This window comes from Branchiostoma floridae, chromosome 11 (genome assembly GCF_000003815.2).
Source record: "Branchiostoma floridae strain S238N-H82 chromosome 11, Bfl_VNyyK, whole genome shotgun sequence".
In the NCBI taxonomy this organism is placed as follows: domain Eukaryota; kingdom Metazoa; phylum Chordata; class Leptocardii; order Amphioxiformes; family Branchiostomatidae; genus Branchiostoma; species Branchiostoma floridae.
In genome coordinates this window covers 4,640,464-4,667,997 of record NC_049989.1, presented here as the reverse complement: position 1 = coordinate 4,667,997, position 27,534 = coordinate 4,640,464, and the positions used below count along the sequence as shown (strand labels likewise).

General features: G+C 41.4%; 3 protein-coding genes across 5 annotated transcripts in view; 2 read left to right on the top strand and 1 right to left on the bottom strand.

Moving 5' to 3' along the window:
* The window catches only part of LOC118426751 (lysine-specific demethylase 2B-like), a 65,506-nt gene extending 59,544 nt beyond the window's left edge, over nt 1-5,962 (top strand). The window contains exons 19-24 of one of the 3 annotated variants that reach the window (XM_035836307.1): nt 193-270; nt 1,004-1,192; nt 1,680-1,862; nt 2,307-2,430; nt 2,812-3,075; nt 4,894-5,962. In XM_035836307.1, coding sequence (XP_035692200.1) covers nt 193-270; nt 1,004-1,192; nt 1,680-1,862; nt 2,307-2,430; nt 2,812-3,066 — 829 coding nt within the window. In that variant the 3' untranslated portion in view covers nt 3,067-3,075; nt 4,894-5,962. Of the gene's footprint in view, nt 1-192; nt 271-1,003; nt 1,193-1,679; nt 1,863-2,306; nt 2,431-2,811 lie in introns of all 3 variants that reach the window. The other 2 variants (XM_035836306.1, XM_035836308.1) reach the window with 2 other exon arrangements.
* A 223-nt stretch (nt 5,963-6,185) lies between these two features.
* Nucleotides 6,186-10,694, bottom strand: LOC118426146 (protein-cysteine N-palmitoyltransferase HHAT-like). The gene is given in 4 exon segments (XM_035835408.1): nt 6,186-6,743; nt 7,310-7,389; nt 7,391-7,477; nt 7,535-10,694. Coding segments are annotated over 4 exon segments (1,470 nt in total). The 5' UTR covers nt 8,390-10,694; the 3' UTR covers nt 6,186-6,295.
* A 1,060-nt stretch (nt 10,695-11,754) lies between these two features.
* LOC118426145 (unconventional myosin-XVIIIa-like) overlaps nt 11,755-27,534 on the top strand; it is a 96,452-nt gene continuing 80,672 nt past the window's right edge. The window contains exons 1-3 of the mRNA XM_035835407.1: nt 11,755-12,230; nt 12,677-12,700; nt 13,238-14,212. Of these exons, the coding sequence (XP_035691300.1) occupies nt 12,132-12,230; nt 12,677-12,700; nt 13,238-14,212 (1,098 nt within the window). The 5' untranslated portion in view covers nt 11,755-12,131. The remainder of the gene's footprint in view (nt 12,231-12,676; nt 12,701-13,237; nt 14,213-27,534) is intronic.

Here is a 27,534-nt window from a genome sequence, read left to right as displayed (position 1 = left end):
AATATAGTGACTAAAATCACAGAAAATCAAATACAATCACTCATAAGGCTCCTTTTACAAATTAAGTTTACTCGGATTTGTTTTTTTGAAATTGACAGTTACAATAAATTCAAATCTAAGTTCAGATTTGCTACAATAAACTTTTAAATTAGTTCCACATGACGTGACTGGTTGTTCCTCTGTCTTGGGCAGTTGCATGGCAGTGTGCAAGATGTGGAACCGTTGGTGTACGTTTCACCGCCTGAACCAGCCGTCCGACAGTTCCCCCCAGTACGGAACTTTGATTCAAATCAGCAAAACCACTGATAAGCCTAGAGTTCTTCCTTGCTGGGTTGTACACATTGGTTATGTGTTACTGTATGCTTTACAGTGTACAAAACATGGGGTTATGCGGTTATAGTTCGAAAGGGAGTTGCAACTGTACAACTTGCGTCTTCATTGTGCAACCTGGTGTAGAATACTCATTTTGGCTGCTGTTTCTTGTGCATGAATTGCAGTTTTTTCTGGAACCAATTGCAATGTTGAACTCTATGAAGCTTGTTTAAACATTTTCTTTTGTGCCACTCTCTAAATTCTGCAAGCTTCCACAGTGGCTGAATCTTACTGGTGCTCCATTCTTTCAGTGCTTCTGATTCCCTTTTCTACTTCCAGAAATTTGATACTGTCTTTACAGTGTACTGGTTTAGTATTTAAAAAGGTTATTCTTGTGTGTCACTAAAATACTAGCTCATATGAATAGTGTGTGTGGTTGTCAGATCCCGATACTGTAAATGCAGAAACTTTCACGGTGGTTTAATGTTCGCGTTTTTTGCGGTGGCTGCTTCACCACGAACTTAAAACCAACGCAAACATTTTTCCATGGCAGTAACTACAGTGCATGGTGCTACCGCAAACTTAAAACTACCGTGAAATGTCCCTTTTAAATCCCCGTGAAATTAAATGCATTTACAGTAGTTACCTATCAGATAATAGATGACCAATGGCGTGTCTTATACACCTGTAGGTGCCTGGCCACGTGTAAGACCTGGAACCGCTGGGGTAACGACCATCGCCTGTGGAAGGTCATTGACCTCAGCTACGCCAGGACGTTGAACCCCAGCATGCTGGAAGGCGTGGTCCGGCGCCAACCTATGACCCTTGACCTGAGCTGGACCAATGTACCCAGAAGACACCTGAGTTGGCTGATTCAGAGGTCAGTGGGAGAACCAACCTCTAAAAAACTAGCTGTAAGATGAGGGGGGGTCTGAACTCACTTGTACAGTAATTATGAACTCAAAAAGGTGATTAGATTAGAGAAAGTTTTTGACATGCCAGTCACAAGTAAGGTGGTATTGTCATACCAATGTGAGGACCAGGTCCCACCACATAGAGGGTCTCTGCCCATCTGGTTTACTTGGTGATGATAAAGACGACCGACCCTCCTGGTCGAGTCAGTTCTGGAGTGTGAGACAATGCATCTGGACCTCCTCTCTATCTCCGTGTTACCCTAACTCGGTCACTCTCTACGTTTGGTGGCAGCGGTGGGATGTGTGAGCGAACACTTCCGGATCTCCTCTCTATCCCTGTGTTAAGCTTACTCGGTTACACCAATACATAATTGTCATATCCCCAATAAATCTTACATTGCTGCAGACCTACATTACATTTAAAGTATGTACTATGTTTTTTTACCATTCCAGGCTGCCGACCCTGAAGCACCTGGTCCTGTCGGGCTGTGCGTGGTCGGGAGTCTCTGCCCTGTGCACCTCCACATGTCCACTGCTGCGCTCACTCAACCTGTGCTGGGCTGAGGGGATCAAAGACTCCACCATGAAGGACCTCCTGTCCCCCCCTGCTGACCGCCCCGGGGCTCCGGACAACAGGTTTGTCACAGGAGAAATACATGCCTTGTTAATGTGTTTAAGTTTACAAGAAAAATTAGAACAGAATCCTGTGTAAACTCTCCTTTCAACTTGATGTCACTAGATGTGACATGTACAACAACCAAAAATGAATTTTTGTAAAATTCAGTATTTTAATTGGAATAGATGATGGATACATTTTCCTTTCTACAATCATAACTTTATGATTAAACCCATTTATATGCATTGATTTTGTGTTGCTGTTGCAATAATTTAAGCACTATTGACCATATCATTTTTTCTTGTTTCTCATATACTAGTACTGCATGTACAGTATTGACTCATTTTGCCAGTTCATTCTAGTGCACAGTGACATACATACCTCTTTTTCAGCATCACTACTAGAGGGATGTACGTCATTGGGAAAAGTCCAGAAGTAATCTCCGCTATTTTTTTATAACCCAGGAGCCGTCTGCGAATGATGACAGACCTGCGGCTGGCCGGCTGTGATGTCGCAGAAGGAACTATCCAGCTCCTGGTGAAGCACATGCCACACCTCAGTCACCTGGACCTCAGCTACTGTACCAAGGTAACCCTCTCTCTGCTGTACCACAACAAACGCAGTCCATAGATGCACCCTTAGCCTGGAGGAGGTTAAGGTTATATCTAAGATTTGCAGATTGCCAATCAAACTATGGAACTCTTTTGTGACAACTGTTTCCCTCCTGCATACAATCTTTCAGCCTTCAAAACCAATGTTCACTGCTATCTCCTTGCATAATTATTTGCACAGCCAATCATCTCATTTAATTCATTGCCTAGGAGTAGTCAAGTATTTTGAAACAACTCTTGAAATTTTCTGAAACACTACATGACTCTGTTCATTGCCGTGTTTAAGAAATGTTTGGACTGTCAAAGGTGTGAACTGTTGAGTGTCTGACTGAATGTTGACTTATATCTACCCACCCAGATAAGTGACAGCTGTATTGAACTGCTAACTGCGGAGGGGTCACCAATCCGAGACTCGCTGACGGACATCAATTTGATGGGTTGCCGGAAGTTGTCAGACGACAGCCTGAAACTGCTGAGTCACTGCCCCAATCTGCTGAAGGTGGATGTGCGATCCTGCGCCCAAGTGTCTCCAGAGGCGTGCCAGCAGTTTGCGTGTGGCAGAGAGGAGCCAATGGCCATCAAAGAGGACAAGCTGATAATGCTGGCACCCTGAAGGGTGATGGTAAGACTGCAATCCTGCAGTAGCTGGTCTGGGTGCTACGATGATTTTAGTGGTGCCTGTTTTTGCTATGTTCCATATTTTAATATTTTTGTCTAATAATGGTGACTGTATACTACCGTGGTTCATACGCAAAGAGTTATGTTTATTAGAGCCAGCTGAACACAGTATTTCCAGACCATACCTTTGGCATGAATTTGTTGAGTTACTAGAAAAAAAGTTTTTCACCACATATTCCCCCTCGGTAGACTTTGAAAATGTTTGAGAAGTTTTTGCTGTTAACAAAACATTTGAACAAAAAACATTTAAATGAAACGTTAGCAAGCCATTTTATTTCCTGTTACAGTTTTGGTAGTCATTTTGCCACAGACTTGTTTTATACTGGAAGACATTGTTCTTCACAGAGGACACCACTGGAAATTGTCCCAAACTTTAAATGACTTTATAAACACACATTCATTCAGTGACCCTGTCTTCATTAACAATTCGTGCAAGTCATCCATGCTGTTGTACAATCCCTGAAGATGCTGAGAGTGTGGATCTCTGGCTGTGGCAGCCATAATACATATCATATCCTTACAACACTCCTCTTCACAGGGAAAAGCTCTAAACTTTAACTATACAGCAAAACACTTCAAGTTCCGTGGATGCAGATAGATAACATAGAGGTACAGATGTTGGTGTAATCAATAATTTCGATACTCAGATATTCCAGGACTGTTACAGTACTGAAGATAGCACATCATTACAGTATTGAAGATTCAGACTTCCAAAGGTGCTTGACCTCCTGTGAAAGGTGCTTCATTTGTATCATACGATTGGTTACTGTTGATGTTCTTTGAAGTCGTACATCAATGTAATAATTATGAAAAATAAGGGATGTAGAAAAAGGTGTTGTCATTTTAGGCATTTTTGTATTGGTTCAGTGTTATGTTTGTCTTTAGATTTATTTGATGCCTAAGACTTTGTGCGGTGTAGACTTGCCTTACCCTGTTTTGTTGTGATGAACACTTAACCACAGGATTTACTAGAAGGACGACTGCACCTAGTTGTAGGACTAGGTCCACGCATCATGTTATGGTTCTCAGAAAGTCATATCCATGAGCCAAAAAGTTATTAACTCTATGACGAATCTGAGTAACTCATAATCTGATCAGATAGCATGGGTAAACTTCCTCAGTAAGTCATGTCAGTAGCTTTCAGAAATAAGTTCTGCTTTGATAAATGACATTTTGAAATACTTTGATAAGTCAGAGAAGGCCACCAATGCAGAAAGGGGGAAGAAGTTGAAGTGACGTTTTGAGTTTAAGCTGTAGATATCTCTTCATGAGTTTTACCTGATAAATGTCCTTATTTCTACCTACCTGTTTATACTGATGTAACTTGTTATACATGTTAAGTTTCTGTTCAACCAACGTGGTACACATACATGTAAGGGACTTCCTAGTGTTGATATGTATCTTTGTACAAAGCTGTGCCATGATTATAAGAGAATGGTGGGGGCACACGCACCAGTTCTTGTCTGTATGTTTTCCAAAGAACTGAATGTTTTGTACAGAGTTCCGTTTGCCGTGCCACATGTTGAGAACTGTAGCTGGCATTAGAGTAGCTTTGGGATTATGTATTAGCTTAGCTACATTTGTACTGGACACAGAATTTCCAGCGGAACTCATGTAGTAGTTCAAACGTCTAAGAAAAAACCCCACAGAACAACATGTTTCAGTTTTGATGCCAGATGAAGAAACGACCCATATGTGTTCTGTGAATGCACAGTCTCTTCCCCATCATTTGTGATAGTAGTTTACATTTGTATATATCTAGGAGAAATGCATCCGTTTCCAGAGACTGTGATGAGATGGTGACTTCTTGCAGTGTTCTGTGTGCTGATGTGAACGATGCTGTGATGAGGGTGGACTATTTCTTGCTCCATGGTGACTGTGTGTACCAGAAAACCTTATTTTCAAAAATCCTCACGGAGCATTGACTGTGATAACTTGTAGCGTAAACTTTTGTTGATGTATAAAGACAAAAACGTGTTTTTCATGGTCACTGAAGTGATGACAGAATTGTGCTGGTAAAAGATTGTACATTGTAGTCTTCACAAACGTCTTTCAAAAAAGTTTAGGCTAGACGATTCTTTCTTCCTGTGTGGAGACCAAAAAGCCACATAACAGGTCCTCCTTTGGTTCCGACGTTGACGGTTCGTAGGACGATGTCTAGTAGGCGATGTACAGTTAGTTGTTTCTACACATCACCCAGTTTTGAAGATTGGTTACACTTGTACTTATGATTCACCTTCTGTGGTAGTTATCTTGTGACAGACTCTAGCACGAATTACATAGCAGCTGCAGTTTGCTAAGTAAAACGTAAGGTGGCACTGTGTCCTGAATTGGCGTATCCCAAGAACATGGGGGTGCCGAGTGGCCATACCCAATCTTGAGATGAAAACTGGAATCAGAATGGCTTGATGAAATTACAACATTCGAAAGAGCTAGCATGGCCTGTATAAGAATGCTAGAGGAAGTTATAGCTGAAGAAATAACAAAGAGCCATGTGGTCACAAGACAACTTACACAGAACCCAGCGTCACAAGTTATTATCTGTAACCGTTACCGTTGTTATTTTGCATGAATATTGTTCTGATACCGTTGACGACTTTGTATTCAGCACTGTTTTACACACTTCTGATGACACTGGGAGTAGGTTGTAGTCGTTATATTGATCTGAATGGCAATCATTCTCTTTTTTAGACTTTGTACTTTTTACTGCCGATCATATCTGTTTCTTTATCGATATACCTCAATCGTCACTTATTTATTATTCTCTGAACGGTGTTGAATTTCAAGTGTTGTTCTTTTCTATTGGAAAATAAAGGAAGTGACTTTACGAATGTTCTTTGAAGTGTTTTTATGTTTGTTTTGGACAGGACTCTGATCTTGAGAAAGATGCAGACGCGACTCTTTCAGTTCTTGATGTATGGATGAGCACATAAAATGATAAATGTTGAAGAAACGTTGCGTTAAAGGTACAGTGGCCATGCATATATACGTTTTCGACCAACAGACAGACTGTTGAAAACAATACCAATTTCTCATTGATATTTCCGTCACTCGGAACGCCGACACTACGTTGTGTACTTGCACTATGATATTACCCACGCAGATCTATGATATTTCCTCATCGTCATATCAACGTTGGCAAAAACACGTTTTAAATGCTTCTTTCAATCCATCTTACTCTTCTTGTAAAACACACGTTCCAACTCGAAGATCAGTTGAACACTACAGTACATTGTGAAAAGCAGACCAAGCGTCCCCACCGGAAAGTTGTAGGTCAGGAGTTTGTGGAAGTAGACAGACCCGGCTTGTCTGCCTCCGACAAAAACTAAGTTATTGATGATCAAGAGAGTAGCAACTGGTGCAAACATGGCGGCTTTCATCCTTCTCAGATTCCTGAGGGAATATGTGTTCAGGTACGTCTGTGCAGTGCTGGTTTTGATGAGAGCTGCTCCCAGTGATTCCACCACGATGCCGGCCCAGTTGAAGACGCTCCACATGGCGATGTTGTCGTGCCCGCCGTGCCAGAAACAGACGAAGGAGAAGCACGCAGCACTTCCCAGCAGCTGCCACATCAGCCCCTTGCGAGATCCTCCCAACGGTATATACACGTACCTGCAGAGAGAACAAGCAATAGAAACTTTTTTTCTGATCCCTGTCATCAATGGTTACTCAACGTTGGATGTCCAACTCTTAATCAACTCATGGCTAATCAGACCAACATCACTATCCTAGATCCTAACGTTAACCCTAACGCTAACCCTAACCCTAACCTTAATCCTAACCCTAACCATATTCCTTATCCCAACACTAACCCTAATCTAAACCCCAACCCTAACCCTAACCCTAACCCTATGCCTAACCCTACGCCTAACCCTATGCCTAACCCTAACCCTAAACCTAACCCAAACCGTAACCCAGACCCTGACCCTAACCCTAACCCTACCCTAACCTTACCCCTAATCCTACCATAACCTTACCCCTAACCCTAACCCAAATCCAAACCGTAACCCTAACCCTTACGGTAGGGTCTGGGTATAGGTAAGGGTAAGGCCCTTACCCTTACCTATACCCAGACCCTAACCCTAACCCTTAGCCTAACCCTACCCTACCCTTACCCTTACTTCTTCGACGCATTTGGTTAGATTCTTGGTAAAATGGGACACGAAAAGGCTGATTACCTGACGAGAAAGATGTTTAGGCCGCTGTCGAAGTACTTCCACGTCGTTCTGAAGCTGTAACAAGTACTGACACACCTGGGGGAGGGGCGGGGTTTCTACTCCGTCTAACGTCGCCAGTGCTGAGGTCATGCCGTAGAAGATGACGTACTTTACGTGTAGGAAGTGTCCCTGCATGTATCCAATCCCAGCTACGACGTCAGGCGGAAGACTTTAAAAGAGAGGTGCATTCTGTTCCAAGGCACAGAAGTAGAGGAAGTGACAGGCCATTTCCGTGAAGACTGCCCATGTTGTGACTCTACATATATACCAGCAGACGCGCACAGCCCTTGCCTTGTCCACCACAGTACTGTTCTTGAAGTGTTCTTGAAAAGTATCATACGTCACAACAGGTCCGAGGAACGCCAGTGGGATGTAGAAGTTGTAGACGAGCAGATCCACAACGCTGCAGACTTTCTTGTCTTTCCTTCGACAGACGTCTAAGCTGAAGCTGACCTGACGGAGAATGGAGATGGCGGTGATACTGAGGACCAGGTAATAGGTGGATTCTGACCCGGCCAGTTTATACTGAAGAACTCTGAAGAGACTGGAGTTGAGGGTCGCCATAAGGAACGTTCCCATCCCCCAGCACAGCAATTTTGATCTCAAAACTGCCGCTGCATAAAATAGTAGACTGTGCAATGTCAAGAGTGCCAATGGCTTCAAACCAATGACACAATATAGAGATAAGAAACTGTATGCGAGGATGCACTCTTTCTTATACTTTGGTATAAATCTTTTCACCATGTTACTAACGATGACGTGTCCTAAGAAGCAGCCAAAGAGACCGTTCTTGAACCAGGTCTTCCAAAAAGTCCACTCAAAGTCTGTAGCATCCATCCTCCTTCCAAGAAAGGCAGATACATTCTGTTTACCGCCGAGAAGTTCAATTTCATTCTCCATGGACACCACGTACACACAGTAGATGCTGTAGGCGGCAGGGCAGCAGAAACCGACGGTGTACAGTATGATTTCTGCCGCGGGTAGACTCTGGCTACCCGGACCACCGGAGTTTTTATGATTCGCTGCCTTGGTTGGTGACATGGTCCTGGTTCTCGTACAAACGGTCAAACCGGTTTGCTGTCGCTGAGATGCTGTTTACTCCTGGATTTGTATGAATGCAGTGTTTTTGTTGCATATGGCAAAGTTTTCAGCTTGTCGTTGAGCTTCCGTGTAGTCCTCGTCCCCAGGACCGCAGTGCTCTCCTGGCACGCTGTGTCATCAAGCACGCAGAAATACCTGTGATAAATTTAGATATTTTTCCTCATCAATAATGCATGTGGATTTACATGAGACGAGATTAGAGCATGATAGATTAAGGGTCAAATCAAGTTATCAATTTTAGGAAACGAACGACGGTTCCACTTCCGTCAGAAATCGTGGTTGATCCAGTCAGTAAATCCCTGGCTAGAGGCACACATGGGTTCGCTTTATGGCCTACCTATAGGCAATTAGCCTGGACTTCTTCATGATCGTACACAAATCATAATTGGAAGAGCTCTGGTTTATCTCGGATATGTTCGTACAGGAAAATTTAGATGGAAAGATGTTCCGCGATTGAAGCCAGAACCATGGGTGATATAAACGTTTTGTGTGAATAAATCACACGAACGCTGCTTGACAACGTTAGCGGGTACGTCTGTACGTTCGTGTGATTCAAATTCAACTCAAACGAGAAAATTATGCATTCCGCAAACAAAGTTCCAATCATCATCATCATCATGCGTCCGGCTCTTTCACCGGTGAGGCACACTAGATAGAGTCTTTCAAGTATGACCTGTCATTCAAGGCAGACATTAAAGCAGATCCTGACAGTCCAATGTTCTAAATAAAATGAAATAAGATGAAATTCTGTCGTTGTTGTGAGACAAAACGATGGGAATAAATAATAAACTGTAAGCTGCAATCTCTGGTCACCAATGACGTCCATGATCTATGTCTAATTGATGGCCCTGGGAGACATATTGGATGTTCAGTTACAAAGTACAGGCCTTTATCTCGGGCCAATAAATCATGAACAAGAGAGTCGTTTCGACAGAGCATCTGTTCAGCCATCCCGGAACCTGAGCCCGCACCATAAGTTACGGTGACAGTAGGGAAGTGGTTGTCTCTGTTCACATCACGCGATGCGGGTACTGCACTAGTGGAGCTGCCGACACAACAGCGATAATACATTCAGTTACACGCATACACAGCGCACTGGAACTAGAAAGAAAACTTTTGCATAACCGAGAACAACCGATTATGATGGACCATGTAGAACCTACTACATGTGTATACAACATGTGCGTGGGTTTTTGTTGGAGAAGGTAGGGTGTACTAGTCGTGGGTTGCGTCTAGCGACACCATCCATTGCTGTTCTTCTCTATTCAGCTGATCAGAATCATTTGCCATAATTGATACTTTATACTGGATATCCCTAATTTTTCTCACTCTATTCCAGCACATGGAGACCATTCCCTTTGCCTAGCGCTTACATTGAGAATTTCAGCAGTCACATCTATGTAAGACAGATCTAGGTTTGGAAAACGAAGATAAAGAAGTTGAACTCTCCCGAGGGCCAGAGAAGTTGAAATCACGCAGATTATGGACACGTTTTCATAATGAACTTCCTAAAAGGGTAACCTTCCACTCGTTTCGTCAATTACGCAATCAACTGCAGTTATGTAATAGAATCAAACTGGTCGAATCGATGAGAATCTTATTGTGTCGTCAGCTTTCAACACGGCCTTGATATGGATGATCTTATAACAATCATAGCAGCTAATGTTATAAAAGATTTTCTGTGAGAGACATGCCGCCTACGCTGAAGGAGAAACAAGACCATGTTTTGTTAGCGTTCGCCCAATATGATATGTTTCCATTCAGGCTTCTATCGTTAAAAACTTCAGCTTTCGTTTTGTTGATACAATAATGATGTGTTAGATGATATCATGGGTTATGACAAAAAGCAAGTCTATGCTCGGGTTTCTAGGTACTGCAGCTCAACTGTTTTTTCAATTCTGCATTTAACGTAACACACATAAATGACCGCTGAATCAGTATTCTCCGGGTGGGGGTCATACGTTTTTTGGCGTTTTTGGCCAAGCGAAATGTGACAAAAAGAAACCTGACAAGATAGAAAGTCCGACAAAGCCGCCTTGCAAAACGTTCAAAACCAGCCAGAGTGTAACCTCTGCTTAGAGAGTACTAAGTCAGCACCAAGGACAGCTACAAGGCCAAAACCTGAAACGAAGGAAATTGTTTCCGTCGCTGTTTGGAACTTCGGATTCACGACCACATCTCATGATGTTTTATATAGTACCGAGAAGTAATAATATGACCCAGATATGCTATAAAAAACAGCAAAAAGCATTGTACCTACCTTATTTAAGGTCACTTGGAACTCGATACTCAAATACCTTCGACAATGTTGCTGAGAAGTTCTTCTATATTTTTGCAGGTACCTTGTACTGTTGAATATCTACAATACAGGGAAAACGATCAAATCGGCAGGTTTGCATACTAAAGAATATCATGTAACGGTAGGTCTGTGAAAAAAATCAAGGCGTCCAGGCTTTCATGTTCCAGCTTCTGTGACGTTGGTTAGTGCAGTGTGTTCCCTGTCAAAGTGCTGCATGTAATCAATCTCTTGATTGATTCATAATTTATGAAACAAACCTGCATCACAGGCGCATATATCTCAGCTCCTGTCAGAGTAAGGCAAACTCACTCGCGTGATGACGCAAGCGTCTATCTATCCATCTATCGATTCTTTTACCGATATATTACATGTTTTATGACTTTCTATTTCGGTGCTACAGGAAGTTTATATAAAAAGGGACTGTCTTACGGGTCGTCAATCTTAATTACGCGTTTACGATTCCTATGTTTCCCATACCTATCCGTGTGTCATGAGCCCAAAAAGACGAAAAAAAGGCACAGAGAGCCTGCTATGGGGGTCAGTTATTATTGTAAAGGTCATGAATTCATCAGGTAAATTCAGGTAAGGTAATCGAAACCAGTGTGATTTGATGCAGTAATGAACCTTGTCGCAAGAGGTCCTCTCAACACATTAGGTGGTGTGTGGGCGAATGACAGGTAGGGATTTGAAACGGTTCTCCAGAGACGAGACACACAATCGATTTATGAAGGACCTTCTTGATCTAATAAAGGCTACTGGGAAGACATGACGTCGGTTTCTCGTAACGGGTTGGCATCATCTTAGAAACTGACGTCATATTTCACCCGTTCGGTGACATATTGGTCAAAATATGCCATTGTTATCTTTGAAAGAATAACGCCGTCGTAATGTCATTTTGGTCCAGAAATCTTCTCTTATACTGGTTAGAAATATTTCAAGGGAAATCTTTTATTCTGTAATATTGCGGCCGCAAACCCAGTTTTTCCTCCCCTGGGGAAAAATGGCAGATTCCGTAATCTGACCCTTGCACCTGCTACAATACCCCGGATGTTCGAGCGCCATTTTGAATGTTGAAACCGAAGAAAAGCTGGGAAAACAGTCCGATCGCCTCCCCAACTGGCGTGATCACCCCTTCTCAACCGTCGGGGTTACTGTAACCGATGTAAAAGTCGGGTTGATAATTGCTGACACGGTTGTTTCGTGACGTACACCGCCCTGGGACTCCCGGGCACAGCGAGCCCCGAAGTGACCCTTGACTTGTCGGTGCGGTCTCACATCTTGTGCGCTATACCTGAGCGCTTCCTCTGTCTATCCACCGCCTCGGGGGACTAGGTGTGCTGCAATTATTTCAAGTAAAGATTCCAGTCAGGGGAGTGATTCGCCATGTTTTCACGCAAGAAGAAAGACAAGGATAAAGAGTCAAAGGAGGAGCGCAAGAAGGAGAAGAAAGACAAGAAGGAGAAAAAGGAGAAGAAACACAAGGTAGGTGTGACGCCTAGGCGAGTTGTCTGAAATCTTACACTCTGCATGTCAGGTACTGATCATTTGTATCCAGTGATCGTATGGCATGGGTCCAAAATATGCAATTTAGTGAGATATTTTTGGTGAAATCCGTGCCACACACACACACGAGTGAGCATTAATGTCAAAACGTTTACCCGTGAGAACGCCCTACCAAATGGTATCCGATTGAAACGTATTACCGCACAACAAGGTGTACATTTCATAAACAAGTCCTCGAAACGTAGAAATCAGCTGAAAACAAGTCTGCATGCAATACAGAGGATAAATACCGTTGTTTAGCAAATCTTTGTAAGCTTTGTAATTATGCCGGTCTCAGTAAATAATTACTGTCAGAAGGACACTATGGTTATGTAAGAATATGAATGACTTCGCTTTCTTTTTTTTTGTTTTCGTATTCTTCACAGTTCTTCTCAAGGGGAGAACGAAGGGTACTGTGCTGCTTTCTTTCTTTTTACTCTAAATCTAACCTTGATTTTCTGACAATTCGTCCTAATCCTAAACCCTGTGATACGTATACAGAATCAATGGAGGGAGGGAGGGGGAGGTTTGGACAGATGGCAAGGCTATTGATCAGCCTTCATGCATGGTATTGTTATGCAGTGGTAGTGATTGTCCTTCTTCAAGTCTTGTTCACAACAATCAACTACAGGTTTCAGATGCATGCCTCTTACCAATAACACAAACCCATGCATGCCGAATGAATGCACATAATGGAAGTAGATGGAAAGAAAATGCACTGTACATAATGGATAGAGGCAACCTCAGGTAAAGTATGTAGAGGCCTTGTATAGTTGGGAAGAAATCTTAGTTTTTTTAGGCAGGAATCATGACGATAGATTAATGCATGCCTTTGTGAAGAGGAACTTCTGTGCAGGAAGTATTGTATAACTTCGTTTTGTCTTCCTTTTTTCAAGGTGTTTAGTATTGGGTAGTTCTCAAATGTTGTCTTTTCCTCATTCCATCAGGACCACTCTGGTATGAGCCACGAGGAACTGGCTCAACTGGAGGAATCTGCTCTGAAGCGAGGAATTTTTAACGTATCTCTCACACGGCGTAAGAAACACCAGCCCGACACAGATTCGCTGGAGAACCAGCCAATGGCGACACAGGCGAGCGACAGCAGCGAGACGTCCAGTCTCAGTTCCATGGGGCGGGGGTCTGGTCAGTTCCCAGGGGAGGCTCTCGAAGGGGCTACGGCAGCACCAGTTCCGCCCCGCCGCAGTTCTGAAAACCGACCCCCCGTTCCTCCGAAACCCGCAGCACGACCAAAGAAAGGAATTCTTAAGTCAAGTTTTGGAAAAGCGGATAAGATGCGAATCTCGGCATCTCTCGACGACACCCACACTTTGGCTCGGAATACGGTAATGAATGAGAATTTGTTCTCAGGAGACGAGGAGCAGCCATTGGAGGCTCCTCCTCGCAAGAAGATAACCAGTCCGAGAGCAGCCCAGGCAGAGGTACCGCTGTTTCCGACATTGGGCGAGAAAACTTTCAACGCTGATCTCCGGCTGCCCGCAGTAGCCCCGCCCAAACCACCTCGGTCGCGGGACATCAACATCAACCGACAACCGACGGGAGATTTCGGTTTCTCTCTGCGGAGGGGCGTGATCGTAGAAAGAACCTACGATAACAAGGAGCTACAGAAGGTTGTGCACTTCGCCGAGCCGACCTTTGCGAAGAACAACCTGACTGGCCTCCTCCCTGGGGACCGGCTCGTGGAAGTGAACGGGGTGAACGTGGAGCAGTGCACGCGAGACGAGGTCGTGGAGATGATCAAGAAGTCTGGGGATGCCGTCAATCTCAAGGTGCAGCCGATCCCGGAGTTGAGCGAGCTTACCTCGCGTACGGGCAGCGAAGCGGAGACCCCAGCGGAGCAGTCCCCTGTGCACACCGGCACGCTAAAGAGGAGTGGCAGCATGCGATACAAGAAGGACAAAAGGGTATGTGCTCTTTTACTTTTTATATCACTGTCCAACATCCCAAACATGTCACCTTCATCTAATGAAGTCTTCTTCATCTAATGAAGTTGTCTAAGGCTTAGAAGCAGTTAACATCAAATTTTAATTCATTTATCAAGCACAATCAATCATGTGCTGTTGTCAACAACCACACATCTTAATGGCTTCCTTCAGGAAATATTAAGTCCCCCACAGGAAATGTTATTCAGCACATCTCCCCATACTGGAAGTCCTGCACGCAAAGATAAGACATGTCACCTAGAACACAGATTAGCATCTGAAATCCAGGCTTACATATGCACGAGACAGCTTTGTCTCCAGACACACGTCAGAGTTAGAACAATAAAAACTGGTTGGACAGGTTTGGGGCACTGCCGCAGTGTGCAAGTTGGCAGGCATGTACTACTACTAGTGTTAGTATCAATAGTCACATACACATGATATAACAATGCTTCCCTTTGGTGTATTTGGTGTACTTGAAATTTTCTTATTGAAGAAAAGGGAAGAATAACTCTACGATATTCCGGTGTTGATAATAATGCTATGCCTTTTAATTATTAATTTTTCATTTAGGTGAAAGTGCATAAGGTCTTTTCACAATCTTGTACAGTTTTGAAATGTAAGAATACTTGTAAATTCAGCTTCTTTCTCCCTGACGTATCAGTTTGTTTTGAAGGAGATCCTGACAAAGGGGTGGAAACCATTGGTTATGTCAAGGACATTCTTGATTATGTATAGGCATGTCTGTGCATTTTCCCCTCAATTACATGTATGTATGAGGAATAGTTCATCAGAAATCATAAGGTTTCAAATTCCTGCTTTTCAGCGTTAGAATTCTAAAAATGTTTGAATATCCAGACAGAGTTAAAATCAAGTACACCAGAAAAAGATTGTGAACAGGTGTTATGGTATTGAGTACAATATTTCTAGGTTAGGAATGATCCACCTGCTTCACTGTGTTCAGAGTGAACGTGCCTGGATACTGTCAGGGTCTGTACTGCATTAAGAAGAGTACTGTTTTGAGAGATTGGATATCTCTGCACCTATTAACCTATGATCCTCAGACAGTACATCAGACTAAATGGACAGGGGCTTGGCTGCTGGTTTCAATCAATGTAGGTACATACCCCAATATGAGAGAAATTATCCAAATCTGTTTTTGTAACTTTTTAATTGAAGTGTTCTTTATGAATTTAATTAATTAAGTCCCATTCATTTATGGGTTGAGTAGGCTAAATTTCTATTTTAGAGTCAGTTCTACCAACACAGATGAGCTAATATTTAATTTCTCTAGAAAATGTCTGTTCTTTTGCACTTCAAGAGGCTAATCTGCTCCGCTAGGTGTAAATTTGGGGTTTGTGTCTCAACATCTGTGACTACTTTTGGAGCAAACACAGACATTCTTCGCTGTAATGACCCCATTTTATCACCAAGGACATTCCCACCAATACAGGAAAAGCCTGTTACAACTTTACACCACATCTTAACCCGTTAGCGGTGCCACACACTGGTTTAGACAGCGCCTATCTCAGCTTAGATGTTAAGCAGTGAGGCTCAACCAAAAACAACAGAAAGTTGCCAGACTTTACCCACTGGTCTCTTGTAAGGTAAATATTGAACGTGTACATTTTGCCAGGCTGTTCGTGCCCAGCACATGTGCTAACAAAGGCATAGACCCAGCCAGTAATGCCAGCTTCCTAACCTGGAGTTTGTTGATGCCAGCCCTGTACCAACATTCCTATATTTGTCCCATGTTTTGACAAACCAACTAGTGAGACTGCTAGGTTGGACTGGGGGTTAAGCCATGGTGGATTTGTGGAGTTCTGTTGATCCTGAGCCAAGCTTTGTCACCTGGTAGCCCAGATTATACATTATACATGACATTTTCTTTGGTTCAAAAGTTTGATAGACGGGTATCAGTTCATGAACATGCCTCCAGGCCACTTTCACTTACTGGAGAAAGTTACAAATTGATACACATGTTGATCTTAATTGAAAACAGAAAAGTTATGCTCCATAAACTTTACATTGTACTGCCTAAAGTGTAGTGTTACTAGTGTACTTAAATGTTTCATGAGTTCAAGTATACACATGTACTGTAAATCATGAAATGTTTACGAAGTTTTATTTTGTTCATGAGTAGTATGTATTTCTAATGTTTTTCTACTTTACTGTAGAGTTGTTTCACAGCCATGAACTTTAAAACACTGCTAAATCTAGGCCTCCTTTCCCTCTCCTACCGCGCAATTAAGCCCTGTAAATATATATAAATCTACAGTATTTGGATGGGTGTTCCCCTAAGCATACGAGAAGTAGACCACTTTCCATTGTTTCACTGTGCCTAGAAGAATTTATTAAACGGAGAATGACTGAAAATGTTTCAAATTGCTTGCCTCACTTACACCAGGACAAGTGGCCTTGATCTAGTTTTCCCAGATGGCTCATATTCAGTTATAGGTGATTAATTATTTTTTCTAAAGCATGAAATCATATCATTAGCTTCATTGTTATACCATCATTCTTTCACACAAGTATCTCAAGGGAGTCACGAATCATTGGTTTGTAAAATTGTAAAAATACTAAAATAGAATCTTTACTTCATTAACATATAATAGTATGTCTTTGACTTTTTACCATTGTTGTAATGTTAAAATAAAGGTTGTGGTTCATATCTAACAATAGTAACATGACTATGTTGGTAGTGATTAATAGTATAGTAGTCACGGACTTGGGTATGTATTTATTCATGTATGTTCATATAATATGATGTCAGCGTGAGTCATTTAGGCGTAATCCTTACGCCTAGCATGACATCAGCCTTAATGTACAGGTAGATATGAATGAATAAATGAACTTTACTGCTCAACAGCCGCACAATATACAATATATGGTGACCAATAACAACTACTAGCTATATATAATATAGACAATAGTACTACGAGGCTAGTAGCCTAGAACATGATAGCAGTTTTAAAAAAATATTGTTCTCTGTTCTAGTAAGATAGATGTGTGTTTTGGTTCTAATATTATTAAACAATGCTTCAATGATAAATTCGAACTGTTCATAATCATAGTTATAGCAAATGCCAAAGATTTTACTCTTCTCTGTAAGCTATAAAGCTTCTAGTTGTGTTACTGGTTGTATAGATATTAACTTAGTAATGTATACAGATTAAGTAGTTATTTTGTCGGTTTTCCACCGACAGGGCAGAAACTATAGAATCTTGCAGGCATGGAAATGTGACATTTCCTGTAGTGGTTTGTGCAGTATTCCATCCACAAGGCGGCCATACAGCGTGCCCACTTAGCTGGAAAATTGTCGGTTTCCCCTATACTACCCAAGAAAAACTGTACAGCCCACTGTGAAGCTGTGAAAATAGTTGTTTTCTCCTGACAGATTTTAGAAAAAAAAATGGCTTAGAGTTAGCCATTTATTGAAAATGTCTGAAAAGTTCTTTGACCTCATAGTACATATAAGATGGAGTAGTTTGAACCCACCACTACTGCCATCAGTAGTGAAAGTTGTGCAGGGTGATCTTTTCTAGTCCTGGCCGACTGCACTGCTTTGATGTATAGGCTCCTGGTTGAGTGCCTCTCGATGGGGTACTTTTGTGGTTAGTGCTGTGCTGGTGAGGGGAGAGGGTCGGGACACAAAAGGGCACACTGGAGACTGGCGTTGGCACATGTTTCCTTCTAAGCGCAAAGAACAGGAGCAACAGCGATAATCCAGAAGTCTAAGAGTGTCTGTAACTTTCAACAAGCTATATGACATACCTGCAAACTGCATATCATGTTTAGGTATTACCCTTTGATATACACATGGGGGAAGAATGAATAACAACTTTTCTTCGTGGAGGTAATCATTCATTGTCAAGAAGGAATGAAAAGAATCTGACAGACGGTGTGGAGTTTATACAGGGTGACTGAATAATCTGTATCAACCTGCCACATTGGCACACTATGACAGTGGGAGAACATAAGGCATCCAACTGTGATGCTTTGTGTACTCAGTCCATAGGATTTACACCATAAAACAAGTGCTGAAGGGACAATGAAAAGGGACACAATGGATATAAAAGAGCAGCTCGGTTCAGCACAGGTGTTGTATTGTCAGGTGCTTGTGTGTACATTCAAAGGGATGCTAACATTAAAGTGGCTACATCATGATCTTTATGTGTTGAATCAAATTTACACACTTAATATGATTGAGAACATTTTGTAATAAATGTATCCCATAGAAATAGCATATGTACAAAAATGTAGTCATCCATATTTTAGTAGTCATTCCAGCAATGGTAATGCAGGCTTAATCAATCATTCTATAATGACTACAATTGTTATAGGAACATAGTTACCTATTCAGCTGTAAGAGATTGCATTGAGCTCATTAAATCAAGATGTGTTTTCACCTAGCAAGAAATGTCCAAGCAGCTTTAGAAAGGCAGTCAGCCATTGGTTTATTTTACAGAAAGGTGAGCTTGACAATCTCACACGACTGCGGTGTCGGCGCCATAAACAGTAAACTCTCGCGGTTTGAAAGAAACAAAAGATGTTTTGGACTCTCCCTGCAGGGATGTTGACGTTAGTGGATACACAAAGGCCGACCCAAACTTTATTCACAAGTTACCTCGCTCAAGGTCAAGTTTGTTTTGATCCGACTGAGCCCATTGTCGCAGACAAAAAGTGCAGGACTAATGAAGTTTCTCCGGTTTCCCCCTAACAAAGTGTCGCCCCCTGTTGATGAGATAAAAGCTTCTGAACTTCTGGCTTAGGTAACATCAGTTGATAGAAACTCGTGACGCCTTTGCACACTGAGGCCTCTTTCTCTGATGTGTATTCAACGTAAACTACGTTTTTCACGCATTTATAGTCTAAATAGAAACACTTGTTGAAAATGTCTAAATGTCTGAGTGAGATAAAAGCTTCTGAACTTCTGGCTGAGCTCCACAGACGGAATGTTATGGAAACTCGTGACGTCTTTTCACAGGCCTCTCTCTGACGTGTATTCAGCGTAAACTAAGTTTTTCACGCCTTTATAGCCTAAATAGAACCGCTTGTTTAAGATGTCTATAAATGTCTGAATGCATGAGGTGGAAATAAATGGAAGTGTTTGTTTTGCAAGTGATACATCGTGATGTCATGTACCTGCACAGTAATCCTGTTGATTTCAAGTTTAGACATCTGTAAACAACTTGACCCTCAAGTTGACGTCTAGGAGAACTATCTAAAACAAGTAAGCATCTGAACAAAGGGAGGTCTTGTTTCCAGTGAAACAATGTGAGAATTTTGCTCTTAAATTAATTTTCGCTAAGGATCCTTAAGAAGGTGTCTGTAAGCTATGCTTTTTCGTACTAATTATTTTGTTACCAAGTAATTCAGTATTGATTGGCGTCCAAAGTCTACGGCTAGTTTGTTCATTGTCAAAACTCCCAAATCACCAATTAGGGACAACTTTGATACATGGCCATGTGACCTCAATCTTAATGTATTGTCCTTTTGGGCACACATATCAACAGGTACCTGTAGATAGTGCAAAGGTGTGTACTCAACAAGGAACAAGATAATGTATCTAGTTGCATTTCATTGTTTTTTTTTGTGAACTTATAAATTCTTATATTGAACTTTTAGCCTTGGTTTTTGTGTACGTGCATGTATCACGTAGGCTCGGTATTGATTCAACCCATAGACTTTGGATACCAATCATACAATAGCTTCAGATGATTTTAAAATGATTTATGACATCTACCTGTACAAAAATGCCATAATAAATATATTTACACTGTAAACATTTTTCTAAGTGGTTCCTAGTCTTGCATAGTGGCATAGAGCCACAGGAGCCTACAGGCCATACCTCCCTTATCCAGAGGTATATCACACCTAGCTTGTTGCAGGGGTGGCACACTGCTTTAAAGGGCAAAGTTCTCACTATACATTCCTGTTAAATGATGTCATCCAGTAGGTTGAGAGAAAGAACAACAGGGCACGATAAACCAACAGTGGACTCCCCATAACACATTAAAGTTAGTTCCAGGTCAAATCATGTAGGATCTGTCAGTCAGTGGTTATACTAAGGATATTTGTCAAAATGTAATTTACTAATGTACCTACATATGAATATATTCATGATAGGTATGTTTAGTATAGCAGTTTATGTCAGATTCATATTGGTATGTATATAAAAAAATACTGTTTTATGTCATAATGTCAATTTTTAAAATATTTTTTAGCTCAGAGTACCAGGGCCATCCCAAAGGAGAAAGAATTAGGTCTGGGAGGGGGTGAAATCCATACGGACATTTTGTGTACCCTTATTTCAAAGACCTGTTTACAAAATGTACTTCAGAAAGGTCAGAGACCTCCCACCCTGCCCTAGAAGTTTTGTTTGCACTTTAGGAGCCAAGCCCAGCATTAACATATCACAACCCCTGTGTAGTAACAATATCTAGAAGGGAACTAGTTCCTATTGATTGACATCTTGCATGTGCTTGAAGTGTACAGTTGTTTTGGAGCTGAATGTCTGAAATATAAGTCAGAATATGATATTCTCACTAACAATATATGCATACTTGAAGTTTCTAAGTTGTAAATAGGACTTGGGCATGGCTAAAACAGAGGCCAAATCAATATAAGTTTATTTTTTAAAGCAGGTGAAATTGAGGAAGGGAAGTCGCTCCTTGAGTAATTCAATCAAAGCTATCAAAACATTCCACTGTGAGGTGTTATAGAACAAAGGAGCAGACAGACTGTCAATGAACCGTGTAAATCGTGCCATCGTCTGGTGATGAAAATATCATCGGGAGCTATTGAGTACGAGTCAATATGGTCATTGTAAAGGGGTGTAAAGGGCACTTTTGGTACTTTGTAGCTGGAGGTAAAGGTAACGTTGCTGATAGGATTGAGAATATTGATTTTTAGGGCAGTGACAATGGTGAACTGATGACCCTGAAGATTAATTATACTCCAATGGACCTGAATAATATAATTAAGTGCTGTTCAAAATGGCATAAAAACATATTATGACTGTTAATACTTCTACTACTCTACAAGATGGACATTTGATAAATTTTCATAGCTCTTCCAAGGTGGGAGTGTCAAGTGGAATTGCAAGTTAAAGAAGACATGTGAACTTATATAAGTTTATATTGTTTTACAACACAGATACATGTATTATAGTCATTAAGTTATGCCGGGAGAACTTTCTTCAAGCTGTGCTATCCAGAAGTATAGTTAATATCTCAGCTCTTTTCAAAGTACATGTATTGAAATATAATAACCAGCAATTATCATTAGCAGTGTCAAACCTTAATTGAAACTTTTCAGTGATGACATTTTACCCAATGATATAAAAGACTCTAGCTTGAGCTAAATTGTATCTATGGGGTGAAGAAAAGTACAATGCACTAGTACAAGCAAAGAGACACCACATGACAGCAATACAGGCTCTCAAGCTCAAATCCAAGGAACGGAGGGCACTTGGCAGGAGGGATGGATGTAGACACAGTATATTTGCCAACAAGCTGTGAAAGTGTTACTGCACTGCTGGGCACATTGACACAGACATTCTTCCCATTCCTCAAACACACTACACTCCTAATGTTGGCTGGATTCTCAGTGCCATTAAGTCATTCCTATAAGTATAACAAAGTTTTCCTATATAGTACAATTCTGTTTATAGAGTGCTAGTAATGTCATAATTTTGCAGCAGACATAATCTGCTTCAAAATACACTCTAGTTCACCGCGGGGTAACCAATATCAGTAATTTTTCAAATCAGTATTTAGGCACATCAAGCCGATGGACGGTAGTTTCAAAATCAAACTGCAATATACTGAAAATATTGCAATTTGAAACCAGCGTCCGTCAATTGTGATATCCTCAAAACCCTGTTTTTAAAAGCAACAGACATAGGTCACCCAACAGATAAAGGTGAACTACCGTTAACAACATCAGATGTATTGATGATAGACATTTGAAACATTTTGTAATTTTTATTTTATTTTTACAACTGTTGTGCTAAGCACGACTATTGTTAAGTGATGTACTGTCCCAGCTATTCTGTGTTGTGATCCGCCCTTCCTCGTGTGCGTAGAGGAATGTAGTGGGAACATACTGGGGCATCGGGCAGAACAATAACTTCCTCATACTCGCTGCTCCACAAATAGCCACGCTTAGCATAGCTGCCCCCAGTCAATGGGTTTCTCTATTTGGCAGTGCAGGGCTTTTCAGGTCCGAACACACACAGGGTGGAGAGGTTGTAAATCCAGTTAGATTGGGGGAGGGGGATTGTATCATTTGGCAATTGGCCGAAAATCATTTTCAATGCCCAAAATAAAACCGCTGGAAAGGTGTAATGGCAAGCTTTCCTGGCTGTTTATGGAGTTGACCCTAATAACAGGCAATATACATGAACATTTACTTGACACGGAGGTCTTGTAACTGAATGATAGTACCTTGTTTGACGGTTCTGTGTTCTGCTGTCCCTGAATGACACATAGAAGGTTGAAAACATATTTCAAGCATGATCGTGTTTATTGACGTACAGCCAAACAGTCTTAGTCAACACACATGGACAAGACTGTCCTGGTGTTTGTGTGATAAATACTTATTTGGAAAAGCTGGCCCTTTCCAGTAATGCACCTATCCATATAAACCCTTATCCCCTACATATAGACTCATATTAAGTGTTTATAGTAGCTTATAATGCCATGATAGATATGTGAAGCGCTTAGATATTGGAGAATCTCTGGGCATAAAAAGTTACCCTTGGGAAGAGTCAATGAAAAGAAAATTTGTACATCCATATACTGTGCATATTCCAGGAACTTGGAGCAATGAACTTTGCAAATAAGAATGTTCCCTGTATGGTGTGACATTCCATCTTGTCTAACTACTATTCATCACTAGTGTATCTGAATGGGAGGGTCTGAATCAGTTTTAGTTAGATGATGTATGACTCCTGACTTATCTTCTAGATACCTGGTCATACTTGGTTTTGCGAATTTACTTACATGTAGGTACTACAGTGATCCTGACTAGCAAAGACTGGTATGAACGGTCCAAATCCTGGTAGGCCATCATACTGTACATGTACATGTACATTGTAACTATCCTCAGTCTGTCATACATCTTCATCCACCTATCCATCCATCCAAATTCCATGAATCCATCCATCCACTTTGCTTCATGTCCACTGAGGTGGATAACACTCAACCTGGCAAAAGTTATGGGACCAACTTTCAGCTTAGAATAAACATTCAGTAACGTATAACAGTTAAACTGCTGTGCCTTTTGAAGGGAGAATGGTTTGACTTCTGGAAATTACAACCGTATTCTTGATTTGTCTGTAATGACCTGTCAGTGAACTGTACACAATTGAGTTTAATGAGGAGTTGAAGGACATGTGGTTGTGTTGACGTGTGTTTCACATCCAGGTCAGGTAACCATGTGTGGAATGCCGTGTGTCGGAGTTGTGCTGTCTAACATGTTACCAGCTGTGCGGAGTCACGTGCAAAAAGTGATGGACAAATACAGAATCTACTTGGAATTGATGATCCATTTTATGATTTGTTATGATGATCAAAATGGCTTTGAGAGGTTTGAATTTAGGATAGATTCTGCATTTTACATACGTTTTTACCCTTGACAAGAATGTTGTGTTTTCTTGTTTGTGTGCGTCTATCAGTGTGTTTGTGAATTGCATACCTCGAGAAGTTTTGGATGCAGATGATAAGATAAAGAAATGATTATATCATAGACCCCCTAGTGTTTTGTATGTTACTACAACAGGATATCCAGTTTTGTGCTGTGGACATGCTATGATGGACCAGTTATGTTATTATAAAATTGTGAATTATCTTAAGGACGCTCTGTATGCAACCACCCTGAATGAAAATAGGTGGTCTAAATATGCTGCAATGATCTTCCTTGTTGACCATATCTATAGCCCCATCCCCAGTGTATTGTTGCCTTCCAAACTTGGCTACACTTCTGGCAGGTTTCCAGATTGGAAATTCAAAACAGGTTTGCAACATTGATACAACTCAGAGGGATGACCCTCTGCTGGCCTGGCCAGATTGTTGGAATAGCTACAGTCCTTGAACTTTAAAGTCATAATAAAAATGCTATGGGTAGTTTTGCCATATTGACCTAGATATACATGTACTGGTCACTATGGTCAGTATTTGCAAGGATGTCGGTATTTGACTACAGATTGGGCACTTGGCCACATGGTAGTTTTCATATGTTAAGATTGGTACAGAAAGCGACATTCTTTGAATTTTGCTTGCGATTGCATTCCCTGCGGTAATTTTCCCTACCAAAACATATCCATGGCATCAGAAAAGCCAAGCCCAGGCATTCCTGCATAGAATGTAGATGTGAATATCAATGAGAAACTGATGGAAATTGGGCTGAACTACCAGTTGTTGGAACTGACCTGGGATAGCCTTGCCCTTTTGTTGGATGAAAAATGGACCATTGAGGTCTGACATAATGAGATGTGAGTGTTTGTTCTTGAAACCGTACTCTGGTAAAATAGTAAAGTTGTCAAGTTTTGCTCCAGTCGGATACCCTCGTTGTCAAGGTTGGATAGGTTGATCGAGGTTGGATGTTTTAAATCTCATATATTTGTTTTACTAAGTCTTTTTTTTTGTTATGTTGGATTTAGTTCATCAGAGATCTGTATCATAACAGACACGTTAAGCTGCTTAACTTTGTCCATGCTGGAATAGCCATTTGGAAGGAAATGTCTATTGATTGCATGGTGAGACAGCAGGATGGTTTAAGTTTCACAGTATATTTATAGCAGCACAGATGAATGGAGAACAAATTGATAAAGGAAAGGGGAAGTATACTGTCCAAGCAGAGGTTGATTGGGAAAACTGTGACCTTTTCCTTATATATCTTTAAAACAAAAAGAGCGTATAAGGAAAATGTCCATTTCCTTATATGCCATCAAAGAAAGAAGAAGACGGCATATAAGGAAAGTGTCACGGTTTTCCCCATCAGCCTCTGCTTTGAGAGTGTGAATGGAGAACCAGTTGATACAGGAAAGAGGTCTGTGGTCATGAGGGCCACGCCCCTGCTGTGTGCCTGTGGTGACCTCTGGTGACCCCTGTGGCATGCCCACTGCAGCTACTAGTGTTACCCAGACTGGTGTCTCCCAGCAGGCCTGTCAACAGATCAGGACACTTCTTCCTCATGCCTCCCAGGCAGATTTACCAGGCCTCCCAATCTCCAGGCAGATTTACCAGTGGCATAAGATAGTATCAAAGGTGGCTAAGGGGTACAGCGGGCCAAAGGGAATCATCAGCCACTGGGAGCCAAACACACTCCTAGGTCGGCTTCATACCTCTGGCAGGTTTTGATACTATCTTATGCTGCTGTAGGATCTGCTTGGAGATTACCCAGTAGGGCCTGTCAACAGATCAGGACACTCCTTCCTCATGCCCCCCAGCAGGTGTGAAGTCTACACAAACACTCAGGCTGGGAGGGACAGGGGAACAAACCCTGTTCTGTTTTTAGCCAGGTATCCAGCCGTATTATAGCTCTGAAGCCTCTTCTGTGTGCGGAAAGGACAGAAGAAACTCAGTCAGGAGCTATAAGACTCAGGAGCTATAATATGGCTGGATACCAGTCTACTCTTCTGTATGATGGTTTAATGTACTTCCCAAGCAGAGATTGATGGGGAAAATCATGACCTTTGCCTTATAATGCTGTCTTTATTCTATCACCTGTTGGTGGGGACATCTGGTAGAAAAGGCAGCATGATAAGGAAAATGTTACGAAAATTTTCCCCAGCAACCTCTGCTTGGAGAGTAGGTCCAATATAGGGTAGAACTGGAAATAATACACTTGTCGTTGAGTAAAAAATGACAATCTTATCAAGCTGGAGATATATATATATTCATATGTCATAATATATTTTTTTCATAGAGAAATAACAATTTTTGCTGACATTATAAACTGGCATTGTATTTATTTGAGACAATCTAGACTTGATAATTTGATATTAAGTTGACATGCTTTGCAGTAGTTGCTAGGTGTCTTGCAACAGGAATGATTGATTACATGAAGCATTTGTTCAGGGACAGGTCACCACTTACACAATTGTCAAGGGAACTTCTGTGGTCAAATCAGTGAAAGGAAAACTGCAGACTGAAAACCACAAATGGTTGAATTCCCAGCTGGAATGTTTCACACTGTGCTACTAGTGTTACACATGATTAGCAAGGCTCAAGCACTTCTGGTTTTTAAAGGAAGGGGAAGAGATAGACTTTTCCAATCTATCTTGTTGTTCACTTTCTTTACTTTATGGTTGCTAAAATGTTTCCAAACAATCCCTGCAAAATGGATTTGACTTCAAAATAGTTGACCAAAACTCTTGAAATGTTCTTGATCAAGTTGTTGTTTTTTGAGTTTTTTTTTATCTCAATAGTCTCCTGAGTATGTTTCTGTTGTATAACTACTGTACTATTGAATTGTTTCAGCTGCAAATTTGAAACACAACAAAAACTCCATTTCCCTTCTACTGCAAGATAAAGATGCTGGCAGAAGTAACTGATTTTTCAGTACTGTTAGAAACATTTGTGGAATGAACTGCATCTCTAGATTGAGCTGTCAGTTATGTCCTAACGAGCGTTTCCCAGGAAAAGTTCAACCCTTCGCCAAACAGAAACGAGACCTTAGCTACCCTCCTGGAGATGGTATGAGGAGCCTTTTAGTGTGGAATGTACAGGGCTGGTAAGGGTCAGTAGCTATAAGTAGGCAGGTTCTGATATCACTCCCCTCCTCAAGTGGGTAGTGTAGTCCTGTCAGGCTTATCAAGTTGATAGATGGCTAGAAATAGATTTAAGTGATGGGTGGAAATTTGCTGGTTGCTTTCTGTCTATGTTGAAAAAGTTTCTCATACAAGCCTCTCATATGTAACAACATACCTGATGTAAGATTTCCTGTGGACTCTATGTCTTAACTTAAGACATACCAGCTCTCTTGTGGGAGGGTCTTTTTCTGGGGGGTTCATCCATGTTATGCGATCAGGGATTTTCCTAACGCCCACTCAGCACTGCTTTTGATGGATAAAATGTTTTGGTAGGCAGCCATTGATATTGATTACATGTACTGACTGAAGGATGCAAAACATTTGCCATTTAATTTAAGGATGTTGAAAAGTTTGTTTTGTTTTGCAGTTAGTTTTGTATGGAAACTTTCTGTCACCAACATCTGCAAGACAAACAGGGCTTGTATGACATATGCACTGTGGCAGGTGTTAGAAAGGTCTTCCAGTGATAGATTATTGAGACTAG